The sequence below is a fragment of the Myodes glareolus genome, chromosome 4 (assembly GCF_982192425.1).
Source record: "Myodes glareolus chromosome 4, mMyoGla1.1, whole genome shotgun sequence".
In the NCBI taxonomy this organism is placed as follows: Eukaryota; Metazoa; Chordata; class Mammalia; order Rodentia; family Cricetidae; genus Myodes; species Myodes glareolus.
In genome coordinates this window covers 53,978,072-53,995,318 of record NC_142029.1, presented here as the reverse complement: position 1 = coordinate 53,995,318, position 17,247 = coordinate 53,978,072, and the positions used below count along the sequence as shown (strand labels likewise).

Below are 17,247 nucleotides of genomic sequence, written 5' to 3'. Positions count from 1 at the left end.
CCTCGTAGGGAGTTAGATCTAGGTTATATTCCAAATCCTGTCAGCGAGCATCTACATCCTGCTTCTAAATTTTAAGGAAGTTAACTTCCGTCAATAGAGTGAAGCTTCCCATTGACGGTCTCTGGCAGGTTTTGTGGGGTATCTAGGGAAATGTCCTTTTATCTGGCTTAAACAAAATTCTCTGGTTGTGGAGCCAAATAGACGTGTGGAATTCCTACTGATATGGCGTATTCTCTCTTTCCTTGTGACATTTGGTTCTGGTGAGTCATTACTTGTTTTCAAAACATTTTTGATCATAACCTAAAGTCTCCCTGCCAAAGTTCTCACAAGTTTCCAATGTTGGGGTGCAAATGTAGGGTTATAGCTTCTGAGTGACTGGAGTCACGTAGAGAGAGAGAGGGTCCAAGATGTCCACAGTGCCTGGGGACAACCTCCTCCGGAAGTAGGTCCCTGGAAGCCAGGCGTCCCAGCACCTATAGCCAGGGGCAGCCCCCACAGGAGACAAAACTGGCTCTAGGGAAAATTCCTACAGACTGAAGCTCTGGGGGAGGGGAGGCACACTACAAAATCAGATGAGAATCCTCCCCCATAGAGTGGGCTCACAACTCATGGATTGTGTGGCACTGAGGAGGAAAAGTCCATGGGGAAATGATTTTCACAATGCCTCAAGACACTTAGCCACTGAGGGTAGCAGAGCCCGGCTTCTGCTTTAGTGGGAGGGGCTTGGTAGAAAGCTGGAAAAGAGCCGATTTTATTGTGCCCGCATATTTAAGGATGTCGTCTTAAGGATATAGTCTTCTATACCACAGAAGTCATTTATAGGACACACAATAAACCAGGCGGGAAGTACTTATTGCACGCTTACTTGCTACGTGTTATGCTTCTCTTTGTTGGAAATAAAAGTGAACAAAGAAAACACACCAATGAACCTTGGGGAGGATTTTTTTTTTCTTGCATCCCTGCCAAAGCTGTCAATCTCCTAAGAAGCTTTCCTTTTTCACTGTGCTTCCTAGGAAGCTCAGAGCCAAGTTTTTCAACTCATTTTAGCGGTTGCTCAGGCTCTCATGGGATGGACTCAGACAGGCCATGGCTTTGCTTTCCTGAGGTTTTCCTGTTCTTGTCTGTGTGGACCACCTTACATCCTTGTTTTCTTTTTCTTTTTTTTTCAAATAGGAGTTTTCAGCTCAATAATAAAAGATCTCAGCAGTTTTGTGGGACAGAGCAAATATTTGTGGTGAGATGTTTTGTGATCACATCCTCCTCCACATGTGGGAAGTAAACACCACAGGGCAAATTTGCTGCTAGGTGCGGAAGTCCTGGATGCTCAGGGCCTTAGAAAGTCTGAGTCCCAGAGCTCCTGAGAAACAGGGCCAAGGGTAAGGTGCTGGAAGTGATGCTACTGATTCTGATGTGGGGCTGGGACAGAGAACACCATAATAATTTTGTTTTGTGTTTAGGACAAAATTTCCAGTAGTTTCTGAAATGATTCTACACAGGTTTCTGCCATTTGTACTGTATATTTAGGCGAAGTGTTCTTAGCACCGATGATCATATGATACAAGTATCCATCTGCCCTGAAAAATGTTGAAGATGCTCTCGGTCTTGCAGTATCAAATGCAGACCAAGACTTAATGCGCTCTATAAAAATAAACCACATCAGATGATTAGTGTGTGTGACGGTCAATCTTGACTATCATCTTGATGAGGTTTAGAATCACCATGGAAACAAATGTCAGCATTTTGTGAGGGATTTTCCTGAGTAGGTTGAGGTAGGGAGACCCATCTTCGTGGTAGCGTCACTCTATGGGCTGGGATCTTAGATGGAATAAAACCCAGAAAGGCACTGAATGTATGTAGTGTTTACCTCTCTGTTTTCTGACTGTGGAATCGATATGATCAGCCACTTCTGGGTCCTGCTGCCAGGACTTCTCTGCCACCACGGACAGCACCCGTGAACTGGGAGCGGAAACAACCTCCCTTTTTTAAAGCTGTTTTTGTCACAGATCTTGTCCAAGAGAGACTAGTAGCAGATAAAGTATGTAAAGTTTGATTTGTGTCAAATAATTATTTTAAAAGAAATTTCTTTGTTAAATAATATATATTCTCATATAATATTATCAGTAGATATTTTACTTGCATACTATTTTATATGCCTGTGTATCTGGGGTTGCATTTAATTTTCTCAGAAAGGGGTCATGAGAGAAAATGTTGAAGAAGCCACTGAATTAGGGTCTAGGAGGAAAGATGCAGAAACAAGCAAAAGACTTTATTGCTAACAACATCCGGTGCTAAGCAAGAACCAGGAGGCAGACAGCTGGTTACAACGAGAATGATTCTGTTCAGTTGAACACGTCCAGGTGGGGTATAGGGCAGAGCGTGCTTAAGTGCAGACAACACTTGGAAACTAGCTACATATTTTCAGCAGGTAAATCGGAGCTTACTTCTCCTACAACATCCTTTTTCTTTTTCTTTTTCTTTTTTTTTTTTAAAATTCTCATATATTACATCCAGACCACAGTTTCCCCTCTCCTCTCTCTTCCAAGCCCCCCTCCCACTCCACACCTCTCCTGTGCCCCAAATCCACTCCTCTGTTTCCCTTCAGAAAAGGGCAGGTCTCCCAGGGATATCAACCAAACATGAAATATCAAGTTGCAATGAGACTAGACACCTTCCCTCATATTAAGGCTGGGCAAGACAACTCAGTCAGGAAGAACGGGTCCCAAAAGCAGACAAAAGAGTCAGAGACAGTCCCTGCGCCCACTGTTAGGAGTTCCACAAGAAAACCAAGCTATATAACTGTTGCATATATGCAGAGGTTCTAGGTCAGTCCCAGGCAGGCTCCCTGGTTGTCGGTTCAATCTCTGTGAGCCCCTGCGAGCCCTGATTAGTTGATTCTGTGAGCCATTTTCTTGTGGTCTCCTTGACCCCACTGGCTCCTTCAATATCGTCCCACCCTGATCTTCTGCAGGATTCCTCAAGCTCCACCTAATGCTTGGCTATGGTTCTCTGCATCTGTTTCCATCAGTTGCTGGATGAAGCCACTCTGATGACAACTGGGCTACTCACCGAATGAGCAGAGCAGAGTATCAGTAAGAATCATTGCATTGACTTTTTACATTTTTTTTTGTCAATCGAGTTTGGTTCTATCTTAGCTTCCTGGGCTACCCTCTGGGTTCTGGTCCTCAGGGGTGAGTTCCCTCTCATGGTATAACTCTCAAGCTGGGTCAGTCATTGGTTGGCCACTCTCACAATTTCGGCACCACCTTTACCCTTGCGCATCTTGTAGGCAGGGGCTGGGTTGGTGTCCCAGTCCGTCTACTGGAAGTCTTGCCTGTTTTCAGGAGGTGGGATTTTCTTTTCTATCTTCTTCCTTTTTTCTTTTTGGCCAATCAGGTTTGGTTCTACCCTAGGTCTCCAGGCTATCCAGTTTCTGGTTCCTGGCTCTCTGGGCAGCCACAACATCCTTTTAAGGCTTCTTATCAGGCTGTTTTTTAAAGTTTAAGGTTAAGGAAACCCCAATTAGGAGACGATGTGACCTCTTCACTGGATTCTGGTCCAACTGCGGTGCTTGTTGCTTGCTTGCTTTATTTATTTACTTACTTAAAGACTTATTTATTTTTATTTTCTGTGTATTACTGCTTTGCCTGCATGGCATGTCTGTGTACTGCGTGCAGTGTCCAGAGGCCAGAGAAGGTCATCAGATACCATGAGACTGGAGTTGCAGCTGTGAGCTGCCATGTGGGTTCTGGGACTTGAACCCAGGACCTCCAGAAGAGTAGCCAGTGAGTGCTCTCAACCTCTGAGTACTATGGTCAGACCCACTCTTGTTGCTACCGACCTCATTTCCACTCAGGGTCGTGTACCTGTGTTGTCAGCAGCATGCACTTCTCGCCCTCAGTTTCCCAAGTAGCACCCTCATTCTTTGCAAGGAGCACTTCCCCTTTGCAAAGGTCACCTCCCCAGTGTAAAGTAGCGGCTCCAGGTATCATCACAATACTTGCCTTTGGAGCAATCTTGTTCCTTTAAACGCGTAAGCACTGAATATCTCCTAGTCTACGAGGGTGGAGAGCAGGCTTGACTGTGTCTCCCTTGTATCCTCCAGAACTTGACTAGCACCTGATAGTCTGCAGGTGCTGAATATTCATTAAGTGGACATTATGCTCCTGGGATAAACACAACTTGGTTACAGAGCACTGTCCTTCCCGTCAATTTGATTAGATTTACTTTACCCATATGTTTGTACACATTATGCATTTGTCCTCGCTCATATTCCCCCTCCTCCCACCCTGGCGTCCTTCCAGATTACATCCCCTAGGGTGATCTGGGGGAGCACTTCCTCTGTTACTATTGTGTGGAACAGTTTGTCCAAGACAGATGCTACCTAGGCCTTCAAAGTGTGGACACACCTTCTTAAAATCCCCCTGAGCCAGCTGTTTTTCTCATGGGAATATTTTAAGTGACTGCCCCAGTTTCTTTATAATCTTAAGATTATTCAAGCTATTTCCTTTCGAGATTGGAAAAGGAAAACATTCTTAAGATGCTCTTTGGGATGTGACCATTTCATCTAAAAAAATGTCTAAAATAAATTTAGTGGGAGTGATTACTTTTGGGTGTTCTTGGTCTGTGTGGTAGGTAGATAGACATATTCATATAAAATATATAAGAGGGGGAGTCACTTGGACTAATGAGGATGGTGTGTTTTAAACCAAAGATTTCATAACCAATTGTGTACACTCTTAGTGCTTAGGAACAGTGTTTCCCTAAGCAAATCTGGGCCCAGGGTTCACGTCCAGACCTAGATGGGAACATCAGGTTTCCCCAGTTCAGATTCTGGCAGACAGAAAACACTTGATCTCTGCCACTTCCCCAAGGCTGAGTTCTGGACTTCCACACCACAGAATATTTGAAATCTTCTTTGTCCCGGAGCAGGACAAAGCCAGAATACCTTCCAGGAGTAGTTTCCTATGCAAAAGGCACCATTCAGGACAGCTCAAAGGGCATCCTAGAAGAGACCAAATTATAATGAACTAAACAGTGTTTTGACAGTTAGGACAGCCCTGAGGTCTGATGGGATTCTCTGCTTGTGAAACTGTTATATGATTTATGACATACACCTATATGTCTATATCTATATGTGTGTCTGGGTGTGTGTCATTACTATACTCAAAGGACAGAAATTCCTGGACGAATGCAGGTGGAAAGTGAGTTTTTGAATATCATTAGCTGTCACAAAGTTTGGAATTAATCATGACATTGTGTAAATAGTAAAATATTTGCAAGCAGGGAGAAGGTGGAGATGCCAGAACCTGTGAATTTATGCCAGCTGAGCACCACAGTGGAACATCACTGTGGAGGCGGCTGACAAATGGAGTCACTATTTTGCCAACTCCAGGAAAGCGTTACACAATTGCATCAAAATTGTTTCTATGCAAACAACTGTTTTTTAAAAGGGTCCTTACCTCAAATAACTGCTACTGAGTGCTTTCTGGGTAAGCACAAGCCCAGATATTAGCCTCTCTTAGGAGGCATTTCTCTTGGAATAGTGATGGAGACATAGGTGTGTTGCTCTGCTTTTAGCTATTCCTGTTTCCCCCATCAGTTTTGTCTTTTCCATTTGAAAACACAGCTGCAGGTTTGGTGGGGGAAAGGGCAGAGGGAAGAAGCGGGAGGTATGCTTGAAGCAACACTGGGAGGGGGGTGGAGGTGGGTAAAAAGGAGAGATGGAAGGCAACTCATTTAGCATCTACTGGCATCATCTACAGGTTTCAAAGCCCTGACTGTCCTGGAATTCTCTGTAGACCAGGCTGGCCTTGAACTCACAAACGTCTGCCTGCTTCTGCCCCATGACTGCCACCACTGCCTGACCAGGGTTCATTTCTTCCTGGAGGAAATAAAACAGCACTTTACTTAAGGAAGTTACATGTGAGATTTGGTGGGTCTACGGGTCTGTAAAGGCTTTGATTATACCCCTAGAACCCACATAGTGAAGAGCCAACTCTACAGACTGTCCCCTGGCCTCCACATCAGTGCGGTGGCATTGTACTTCCCTATATTTATAAATGTTAAAAACTGAGCTCTGCTCTCCCGTCCCGATTTGTGTAAAGTCTGCTTTAGAAATGTCTTATCCGTACACTTTATTAGAACCATAAAGGAATACTTCAGTTGAATACTTGTGACATTATGAATTTTTCCGGAAGACAGGACCAAGTCAAGCCATTAACATTTTGTATTACTTGTCTGTGTGTGTAGGGAGCATAATGTGTCAGAGAGCAGATATGGACCTCAAAGGGCACTTGTAAGAATCTGTTCTCTCCTTCTGTCATGTGTATTCCAGGACTTGAATTCAGATCCCAGGCTTGGATGCAAGAGCCTTTAACCGAGGAATCATTTCGCTGATCCTACATCATGCTATTTTTAATTTTTAAAGCCTGAAACTAAACCCATACAAAACAAAACAACAAACAAAATAAAGTAAAAAAAAAAAACCCAAAAAACAAAACGAAACTAAACCAAAACAAAACAAAACTAGTTAAAGCCACAGAACAATATCCTTGTCATCCCCCGCCCCCAACAATCCTTGTACCCAGAATATCCTGCATGATTCCCGAAAGAAACATGTCATCAATGGATTTAGAAGGGTCTTCAGGCCGAGGGAGGCTGCTCCAGATAGACTAAGATCATTTTGCAGTAATGGTGTTTTACTTGTGAAAACTTCAAAGGGATAGGGGCAATCAGCTTTCCAGTGATCCGCAGTTTACCACAGGGCTGAACCTCAGGACCACAATGACTCACCTTTCTGCCTGCCTTCTAGGTGGAAACGGGAGTACAACCTTTCCCATGTTGCCCTCAAATCCTCACCCATCCTGCCATCACCTAGGATTACTGTAGCAGTTCCACTTTGCGGTTGGGGCTATGGTTCACTCTCGGTGCTCCCTCACAAGTTAAAAAAGCCAACGCAGATCAAACTAAAAAAGTAACTTTCAACGACCGAGAACGTTTTCCGTTGTGATCAAGTTCTTTGATCTCGTCTCTTCCTCTTTAAAGTCTAGGGGCCCAGAAAAGTATTTTACTAGAAAAAACAGCGTCTACCCCTCCCCCAGCAGCCCTGTCTCAGAGGATGTTAGCAGAGGTGGAAGCTCCACTAGGAGCGCAAGCCTAGGGCATCTGCCTGGCCTGGTGTGTGTGTGTGTGTGTGTGTGTGTGTGTGTGTGTGTGTGTGTGTGTGTGTGTGTAGGGGTGTCATCGAAACCTAGTGGCCTTGTCCAAGTCCGTGTGATACTTGGATAGGGTGCCGAAAAGCACACTCTGAATCCCTTCAGTGACCCTGGGGCCAGAAAGATTTATTACTTCCTCCTTGAGGGAGAAACCACAAGTCTACTGGAAAGGGCGAGCACCGGGGTCGAAGCCTCAGAACTGTGTTCTCCTGATACCCAGCGCTGCTTCCTCCTTAGGAGGGGACACCAGTGCTGACCGCTGGGGACGAACGGGGGATTTCTGCCCAAACTTTTATCGCCAACTCTTCTCGAAAGCGAACACTGGAGCCGAGTGAGTCTTGCAGCCGTTGAGAACCCAAGTCTCCGGCTGTGCAGGACAGCCGCGAAACAGGCTCCGGGGGGATCTAGAGCTCTGTGACTCGCGGATGGCGGCCCGAGAGGCGCCGCCTTGAACCGGGTCGCATCTCCAGCCCCTAAGGAGGCGGCGGCGGGAGTCGGGAGCTGCTAGGAGGGAGGGTGTGGGACAGGCAGAGGAGGGTGGGTAGCGTGGCGAAGGGGAGGAGCCGGGGCGACAGACGGCGGCGCGCACCAACCCCGAGCGGGCTGGCAGGAGCCGCGCAGAGGCTGGCCCGAGCGCGTTGCAGGCGCCCGGCGTAGGGGGAGTCGGGTAGCAGCATCCTCCCGGGCGCCGCTTCAGTGCGGTCGCGGCGGGGGCTTCCTCTGCCTCGGGACTTTGTTGGGCAGAAGCAATCGGTGCCGGGGAGGGTCCCGCTCTTTTGCTTCCAGCTACGTGTCCAGGGACCTCCTAAGCCAGTTCGCGGCCACGGTGCGCCGGGGCTCGCCTAAGCCGCCTGCCCGGACATCCTCCGGGTGATGGAAGAAACAGCCGCCGCTGCGGGGCCGCGCTGTACCCTCTCCGCCACCGCCGGAGGGATGGGAAGGTTCGCTGCGTGGAGGCCGAGTGTGAGCGATGGAGAGCGGATTAGCTTGGAGCTGGGACATATCTAAGCTACTCCGCACTGTTGCCTCCAGCCTGCTTCGTACCCCAGAGCCGGGAGGGAAGCTGCGGTCCCGAGAGACTCGGGGAAGACGTCGCTGGAGCCGGGACGCGCCGCGCTCGGTGGAGTGCAGAGCAGGGCTCTGGGCCCGGTGAAAGTTTCCCCTTCTGAGCTGCAGGGCGCCCGCTGCCGGGAAACTCTGCCTAGGGCTAGGGCAACGGAGTCCCGCGGCTCCCTCGAAGGCTTGGGGACCCCCGGCAGAAGAGTACCGGACAGAAACCGAGGAGAGCGCTAGTCGGACAGTCCGCCGGTCGGAGATCCGGGGACGCTCTGGGGCGCATCCGCTGCTCCAGGTAAGTGGGGGCAGCTCGCAGACCGGGGGGTGGGCGTTACTCAGGCGGAGGAGGCATCTGGGCGGGAGATTGGGCTCACCCATTCACTCCGCTTCCCCTTGCAGGTCCTTCTTGGAGCCGCTGCCATGGGAGAGCCAGCCCTGGGCGCTGGGGACCAGCCGCCTCTGCCGCCGCGCCCGCCTCGGATCGGCGGCCCCAGTCCCGGCGCCCGCAGCCGGCCTGCAGCGTCCCCCTCCCGGGCTGCAGGGCCGCCTCCGCCGCGCCGCCGGCCCCGGCTGTGCCTGTAATGAGCCGCAGCTCGCCTCGAGCTCTGCCCCCGGGCGCGCTTCCCCGGCCGCTGCCGGCTGCGCCTGCCGCCGTGCAGCGGGCCTTGCTCCCGCCGTGGCCCCGGCGCGCAGGACGCCGCTGGCCTGCGTCCCCGCTCGGGATGAAGGTGTTTCGCAGGAAGGCGCTGGTGCTGTGCGCGGGCTACGCACTGCTGCTGGTGCTCACGATGCTCAACCTTCTGGACTACAAGTGGCATAAGGAGCCGCTGCAGCAGTGCAACCCCGACGGGCCTCTGGGTGCCGCGGCGGGGGCAACAGGGGGCGGCTGGGGCCGGCCGGGGTCGCCTCCTGCAGCGCCACCCCGCGCTCACCCGCGCATGGACCCCCGTACTCCATACCGCCCTCCCGCAGCCGGCTTGGGGGCAGTTCCCGCAGCCGCGGCGGGGGCTGTAGGAGCTGCGGCCTCTTCAGGCAATGGCACTCGAGGCACCAGGGGTGGAGGGGACAAGCGGCAGTTGGTGTATGTGTTCACCACGTGGCGTTCCGGTTCGTCCTTCTTCGGCGAGCTCTTCAACCAGAACCCTGAGGTGTTCTTCCTCTACGAGCCTGTGTGGCACGTGTGGCAAAAACTGTACCCCGGGGACGCGGTTTCCCTGCAGGGGGCAGCGCGGGACATGTTGAGCGCTCTGTACCGCTGCGATCTTTCGGTTTTCCAGCTGTATAGCCCCGCCGGCAGTGGGGGGCGCAACCTAACCACTCTGGGCATCTTTGGGGCAGCCACCAACAAGGTGGTGTGCTCCTCGCCACTCTGTCCTGCCTACCGCAAGGAGGTCGTCGGGTTGGTGGACGACCGCGTGTGTAAGAAGTGCCCACCTCAACGCTTGGCACGCTTCGAGGAGGAGTGCCGCAAGTATCGCACGCTGGTTATCAAGGGCGTGCGCGTCTTCGACGTGGCTGTGTTGGCGCCGCTACTTCGAGATCCAGCCCTGGACCTCAAGGTCATTCACCTGGTGCGGGATCCTCGCGCTGTTGCCAGCTCCCGCATCCGCTCACGCCATGGCCTCATCCGGGAAAGCCTACAGGTGGTGCGAAGCCGGGATCCGAGAGCCCACCGCATGCCCTTCCTGGAGGCCGCTGGCCACAAGCTGGGTGCCAAGAAGGAGGGTATGGGTGGACCAGCAGACTACCATGCTCTGGGCGCAATGGAGGTCATCTGCAACAGTATGGCCAAGACGCTGCAGACAGCCCTGCAGCCGCCTGACTGGCTGCAGGGACACTACTTAGTGGTGAGGTACGAGGATCTTGTGGGAGACCCGGTTAAGACCCTACGGAGGGTGTATGACTTTGTGGGGCTGCTGGTGAGTCCTGAAATGGAACAGTTTGCCCTGAACATGACCAGTGGTTCGGGTTCGTCCTCTAAGCCTTTCGTGGTGTCAGCTCGCAATGCCACTCAGGCCGCCAATGCCTGGCGGACCGCGCTCACCTTCCAGCAGATCAAGCAGGTGGAGGAGTTTTGCTACCAACCCATGGCTGTGCTGGGCTATGAGCGGGTCAACAGCCCTGAAGAGGTCAAAGACCTCAGCAAGACCCTGCTTCGGAAGCCCCGGCTTTGAGAGGGTTTCCCAAGAGATCTGACACCCTCTGGAGACACCCACAAAGAGGATGGTGTTGTGTTTAAACAAACACAGCCCAGACCCAAGCTGAGGAAGCCCACATATTCTATTATAGATATATAATATAAATAACCACACCGGCACTTGCTGTCAACGTTTTGAGTCAGTGAATTTCAAGGAACAGCCTCAACACATGTGCGCACACACACACACACACACACACACACACACACACACACACACACCTCAGAAAAGGCAAGACTTGAAAGTTCTGACAAATTGTCCTGTCCCCCTACCTCTTCTCCCTCTCCCCTTCTCGTCCTTTCCCTCCTCCCTTCCATATTGAAGTGGAATGTCGATAAATCAAAGTTCCAGTAACGCAAATCTTGTTTACAATTTTTTGTGGTATCTGTGAATGTGTAAGATTAATTTGGATGTGGAGTGGGGTGGGTGAAGAAGGGGAAAGTGGTCCCAGAGCATAAGCCCCCACCGGGCTGGTAAACCTAGGAGGCATCCTTCAAAAGTAGACTTTTGTGTAAAACAGCAAAGGTGACATGTGAGTATTAATAAAGAAGATAATAAATAATATTCTTTTTTATATTTGCCTCCATTACTCTGGATTGACCAGTGCTACTTGTCTTGGTAACTTCAGGTGGCCTCTGCTCCCCTCCTCTCCCTACTTGGGGGACAGCTAAGCTGGGAGAAGCCTCTGCCTTCATAATAACTGGGAGCTGTTTTCTCACATGTAAACCACAGCCTGCCAGCTGCCCAGGAATGGAAGCAGTCGCTTACAGGCAAAACCAGGCAGGGCAGAGAAGAGAGCACACACTACTTTCCTGTTCAGCTTTGAGGAGAGAAAGGAAGAAACAAGCCCTTGAGATTTGAAGGTATTCGGTTTTGGTTACTACTGTATTGTGAGTTGAGACAGGGTACCTTGAAGCAGAGACTGGTGTTTTTGTTCTGAAGTTGGTTCAGAAAGAAAAAAAGGAAAATTTAAAGGCATATGTATATATATATTTTTAAAGTTCTAATGATTAGAATACAAGTTTCAAAATGGAGTGAACACTATTGGTGGTGGTGGCAACAATCTCTGTAGTTAGTGGAATGACAGAAATATCTGCTTGGAGTGTTTTTGTCTTTGACACAGTATCCAGAGTCATATTAAGGCAAACTTGTAACTGAGAACTAGGAGGACACCCACAGGTTTTCTTACCTCCTCACGTCCCATCCAAACCAATAATACGGAAGGATAGAAATTTGAAATAGTTTGCTGGAGACTTGGGGTGTCCTGGAGCCATGGTGTTCTCCTTATTTTCCTAAAGGTAAATTTACAAAACAAAGTACATGTGACAGACCGTGTAGGGTTCTAACTAAGAACTTTTAGATACTAAGAGGATTCTGAGGAAGAGGAAATAAAAGTGAATTACTCTGGGATTTTGAGATTTGGCATTGAATTTCCCAGCAGTGGTTTTGATACTCCCACGTCCTGAACTCATATTGTGATGAAGTATTCTATATGGTGTTGTGTTAAGAAATTATGAAACCCAAATAGGAAAAACAGACAGTATAGTTGTATATTGTATATTATATTAAATACGGTACAAGCCCAGTTTTCTTGCAGCTTTATTTTACAGTAATTTATTATGAGATTCTGGAAAGCCAACAAATGTGGGTTGAACGCTGAGGATTTTTATTTTTTACAAAAAGATAATATGTACATAGGAAATGTTTTAATATGAGGTGATTCTTGAGTTTAATTATCATTACAATGTGAAATCCAAGAAGCAGAAGCCCGTTTTTAAAAAAGGTGTCTTAGAATGATTATTTCTTAATCTACTGGAATTGTTTGCCATGTCTGTGATTGAGCTAGACAGCTACTATAACACTGATCAAGATTCCCATAGTATTTTTTATGGTGGTGCCTTCAGCAGCAGCGGAATCTTTGTAAGAGCTCTAATTTAAGAATACTTTAAAATTAAATGAACAAAATAAATATTAATGTTGGGTGACTATAGATGAAAAAGGCTTAGCAGCAAATTAGGGTAGTGTCATTAAAAAACAATGATTCTGGGTAAAATAACCATTTGAAAACAAATTTTGTATGGCATCAGAACCAGCTCTTTTCAGCCGCAGTGAAATTCATTTCTGGTTGAGCCAAAGGTTTTTAAGCAGCTCCCTTCTATTCTTTTCCAGCATCTCCAGCGACTTGAACTGCCCTAGACTGGAATTATGTTTTTGGATCTTGTGTTTAAAAGCCTCCTAGATGCTATACAGAGCCTTCATGGCCTCTGCTGAGAGGAAATTCTCAGCTAACCCCAACAGCTCTCCCCTCCTCTGTTTGCAGAGGTTTTCTCTGTATTTTCCTTGTTTTGTAGCAGCTGCATTCTCTCCACTCTGCCACTCCTGGGCTCTGCAATTTGAAAAGGTGAATTGTTGCTCCTGGAGATTTGTACCTCGCTGCATTCTAGGAAAGTGAGCCGGGTGTTGTTCCCACTAGAGGCTGAGATAGTCATATCGGTGACATTTAGCTGCCAGAGCTCGGAGAAGCATTTTTGGCGTTAACAAGCTCTTGTCAGCCCCTGGTGCAAGCAGACCTGTGCCATGACAAACTGCTGCAGAACTGTGACCATTTCTGAGGCCGCGTGGCTGAAAGCAATCCTTTCATATTGCCCAGCCTGGCAGGATGTCCGTCAGCGGGAGGAAATTTTCCTCAGAGCAGCTTATCTGTCAGAGAGATTCTGTTTGTGAGTTCTGCCTGACTGGTGACATGCCTGGCGTAGCCCTTTGACTTTGGAATGTATTTGTTAATTAGGAAGCTCCATTTAGAGAATGAAGTCCAGACAGTGCATTTAGTCAACAAATAGGAGTTTGGAACAAGACAGAGGTGCAGGCTGGGTGCTTGAGTTTCAGGAATCTCAGAGCCAATGAAAGGTTGCATTCACACTGACCCCTGGGTACAGGGACTGGGGCAAATCTGTGCCCTTCAATATTTACCCACAGTGAGTGCTTGATATATACTCATTAAATAAGTGAATGAAACGTGTAACTATCAGATACTGAAGACGCTTAGAGGGATAGAGGAGAAGATATTAACCTGTACAGTGTCAGGCTGCTGGGGGAGGTCATGGCCTGCAGCTTTAGGAGATGGATTCAGCAAGCAATGGTGCACCTGTGCTGTTTCCAAGGTGACCCAGCTCTTTAACTCCCACCAGGGAATTAGAAAGAACTGTAGAACTGATGAATGTGGAGAGGCAAATTCAAAATAAGGGATTCAGTTTTCAGTATTTGTTTTCCAAACTGCATGAACACAGGAGGGCAGGGATCTAACATGTAACCGCGGATCAGAATTGCCCGGGTGCCTAGGCAAGCTCTGTGAAGTTTGTTTTGAAGAAACTGATGTTTACTATCTTGAGTGCTGTGGATGTGGAGACTGATAAAATGTGGTGTAAGCTGTGGCTGGGCAGAGCAATGGTTGCTGTCGGAAAGTTTGTTCTGCTTTGGGTACGGAGAGAGACAAGGGCTCCCAGCTCCCGTAGCTACAGTCAGTTCTGCACTGTACAGTTGTGGCTGGATTATGCTGTTGGTTCGAAATGAATGTGAATTTGGGTGAGACTATCAAGTCAATATTCCCTGAGAACTCGGCAATTAAATAAAGATTATGTTTGAAACACAGTCTCTAGACATGAATTCAGAAGGAGAAAGAGAGAAATGAGACATGGGTCACTTCTTTTAGATATGGTAGCTCTTGATGATGTGTCTCTTGTCCCCCACCCCCACCCCCGCCTCAACACGCAGACCCATGCTATACCCTATACTGGAGTTCCTGAACTGTCTTTAAGGGGTCTTCACCAAGAGACTTTCTTCCTTTCTTTTTTTGATGTTGAGGTTTGGGGAAAGGTTTTCATATGACTCAGACAGTCTTAACCTCATTAAACAACCAAGAGTAACTTTAAGCTTCTGGCCTCCTGTTTCTATCTCCCAAATACTCCGCTTATCATTGCACACCACCATGCTTGTTTTGTATGATGTCGAGGATGGAGCCTGGGGCTTTTGTGCATTCTAGGTAAGTTCTCTACCAACTGACCTGCAACCCTGGCCCTCAAGAGAATGCCTTAAACTCTGCTAACAGTGTGTGATGAGCTCACTTTTGATCTCAGGCCTCGGGAGAGTCAGTGAGCAATCATTGTATCAGAGCCACAACGGTTCTATGTCAGGATCCAATGCGGATAGGTATGAAGTGACAGCTACAAAGGAAGAAATGGCTTGAGCTATGATGGGCTGTCCAGAGATGAATTCAGAGTTTACAGATCCCCCTTTGTCACTCACCTTAAGGAGAGCCCTTTCAAATTGTCAAGGCTAAGAAAATAACTTCCCTCCCTTGTGGCTATTCAGCTGCTGTTTTTGTAGCTCACGTAAGAGCTAATGACCGGCTCAGGTGCAGAGTCTGGTGTGAGTCTTTAATAATGAAAGTCATAAGGCATAGCATTTATCAAACCCCTGCATATCCTTAATCGGATTGTGCTCAAGAAAATGTTAAATTTGACCTAACACATTAAGTCTGTGCCATGGGTGAGTTTTGAGTTAGTGTTTGGGGATGCAGGTGTTTATAAACTTTAAGGAGCTTTAAAGGGGAAAGGCTGCTCTATACAGTTGCTGCTAATGGGATGATAAAGTGTAGTCAAGGTCAAAACATAACAAGGTCAAATCAGTTACCTGCAAAAAAATGTCAAAAGTATTTGGGGGCTGCTTAAACTCCCATGCTTGTGACAGTCGCTCTGCAAAGGGAGTGATCGCTAAAGTAATCACTGTGACACGGCTGGACTCAGAAACACTTTGTGAGGGCTCCCGTGTCAGGTGTATGGACAAGACTTTAGAGAAATTCACCTCAAAGTGGGTTTGTTCTCTGGATGGAAGCAGATGCATAATTTGCAATGTTCAGCACAAAAAATTAAAACATCTTCTCCTTGTTAACAAAATGAGTAGGCCTTTCAAGATGACAACTGCAGGAGATTCAGCCAACCGTGAAGCCTTCCTAAGCATGTGGCACCATGCAGTTGTACAGGTTGTGTGCCTCTAGAGCTACTGCTTCTAGATGCAGGGAACGACATGTCTAACTGCAAGAGAGAGGAAGGGCAAGGGACACTTCAGAACCAGGAGTTACTACATGTAACAGTCACGAAAGCAAAGGTGTCTAAGGACACTCTGGTGATGAAGTTCTGAGTAACTCAGTGCGCACGTGACAACCCCCCCACCCCCCCACCCCCACCCCCGCGTGCTGACGATAGGAAGTTACTGGCAGTGCCTTTCAGTCTTCGGTGGAGCTTGAGAACACTCAAGATCATCCACTTGTTCTGTGACCACTTTCACAAGAGCAGCTCAGAAGTCTCACGTAGGATGAAGAACAAGGAAACTGGCAAGTTTTGCTAATCAAATTTCCTTTCTCTTAGAACTTGGATAGGGACCTCTCTCGGTATGTTCAGTGTGCATAAAAACAGCATCCAAACCTGGAAAACCAAAGCTCAGGTTACAATGTATCCAAAGGACAAAGGTATCAGGTGTACTAAGCCAACTGGTATACCTCTTTACTGTGTTCTATACAGCTGGTTGAGATTATTTTTATGATAGGCTTGAGACATTCATAATATATATATATACACATATATATTCCATATTTTCTCCTGGGTACCATTTTTCTAGTCTCTACTACTCTCCCAGCTTCCTTCTCCTTTTCCCTCCTCTTTTTCTTTTTTGTTGTACAAGGACTCAGCTACATAACCCAGGTTGGGCTGAAATTCTTGCCTCAGTCTCGTGGGTTTTCAGACATGCACCATTAAGATCTCTTCATTACTTGTCAGTTCTTGTTTACCATTGAAGGTCCTGGATCTTTTGAAGCTTTTACACATTATCAGCCCTGCTTTAAGATGCCACACTGTGTACAGATGTGCCAGTATGTTTCGTTGCAAGCCGGACTCACTTGCTGGTAGGCCTGCTTTCCTCCCTTAGGAAAGATCCATCAGAAAGGAAGGCACTGGATCTTATTAGGATATGTTTGTGCTTCTTTGGGACCAAGGATTCTGTGCACATAGCTATTTCTTAAGGGAGTGCTAAATAAAAGATTCAACCCAAGAAACCAGAACAGGACAATTTGGGGACAGATGCTCTGTCAAGCAGCTTCAGACTCAGTACAGCTGTATTCTACCAAATCTCAACCTTCAGATGCAGGGCTAACAGAAGCTAAGAGAGCAAGACGAATTAATATGGATGAAAAGAAACAGCATATTAACTCCCAAGGAGGATCTAGATGGCAGTCTTTTCCATACTAAGTTTGAAACAGAAATAGACAAATTTGAACCCTGCTCCATAGAAAAGTAACACGTGAACTGTCGTCAAACAAAACGATGATTTTAAAAGTCTGCCGCAGGAAAGAGTGTCTCTGTAGTGCAGGCTGCTATTGTGCATTTGTGACCTGTAGAGGTCTCAGCCAATATGAGCATCTTTAAAGCATTTCAGGGACTGGAAAAAGTTTCAAGAACCACTGAGGTCTAAATGTTACAATTCCATTTTGAGATGTCCCAGTTACTCTGGCAAATTTTCAGTCTCTCTAGGATTGTGCTAGTACCTAAGAGGAATTAAAATATTTCATGTTCTCATCTTTGTGTTCAGCACCTACATGAAGAATGGAATTGGGTTATTACCCTTTAAAAGAAAAACAGCCCTGATAGTGTTGGCACATGTCCTTCTTTCTTTTTTTCCTCAAGACAAGGTTTCCCTGTGTAACAACCCTAGCTGTCCTGGCACTTACT

The 17,247-nt window shown here is 47.6% G+C and overlaps 1 protein-coding gene across 1 annotated transcript; it reads left to right on the top strand.

Moving 5' to 3' along the window:
* The first annotated feature begins 8,708 nt into the window (after nucleotides 1-8,708).
* Nucleotides 8,709-14,116, top strand: Chst2 (carbohydrate sulfotransferase 2). Its single transcript, XM_048452511.3, has one exon. The coding sequence runs from the start codon at nucleotides 8,852-8,854 to the stop codon at nucleotides 10,442-10,444; it is 1,593 nt and encodes a 530-aa protein (XP_048308468.2). The 5' UTR covers nucleotides 8,709-8,851; the 3' UTR covers nucleotides 10,445-14,116.
* Nucleotides 14,117-17,247: the final 3,131 nt, after the last annotated feature.

Bases quoted from the DNA above. Each gene is read 5' to 3' on its own strand.
- Chst2 (XM_048452511.3), top strand. From the start codon at position 8,852: ATGAGCCGCAGCTCGCCTCGAGCTCTGCCCCCGGGCGCGCTTCCCCGG.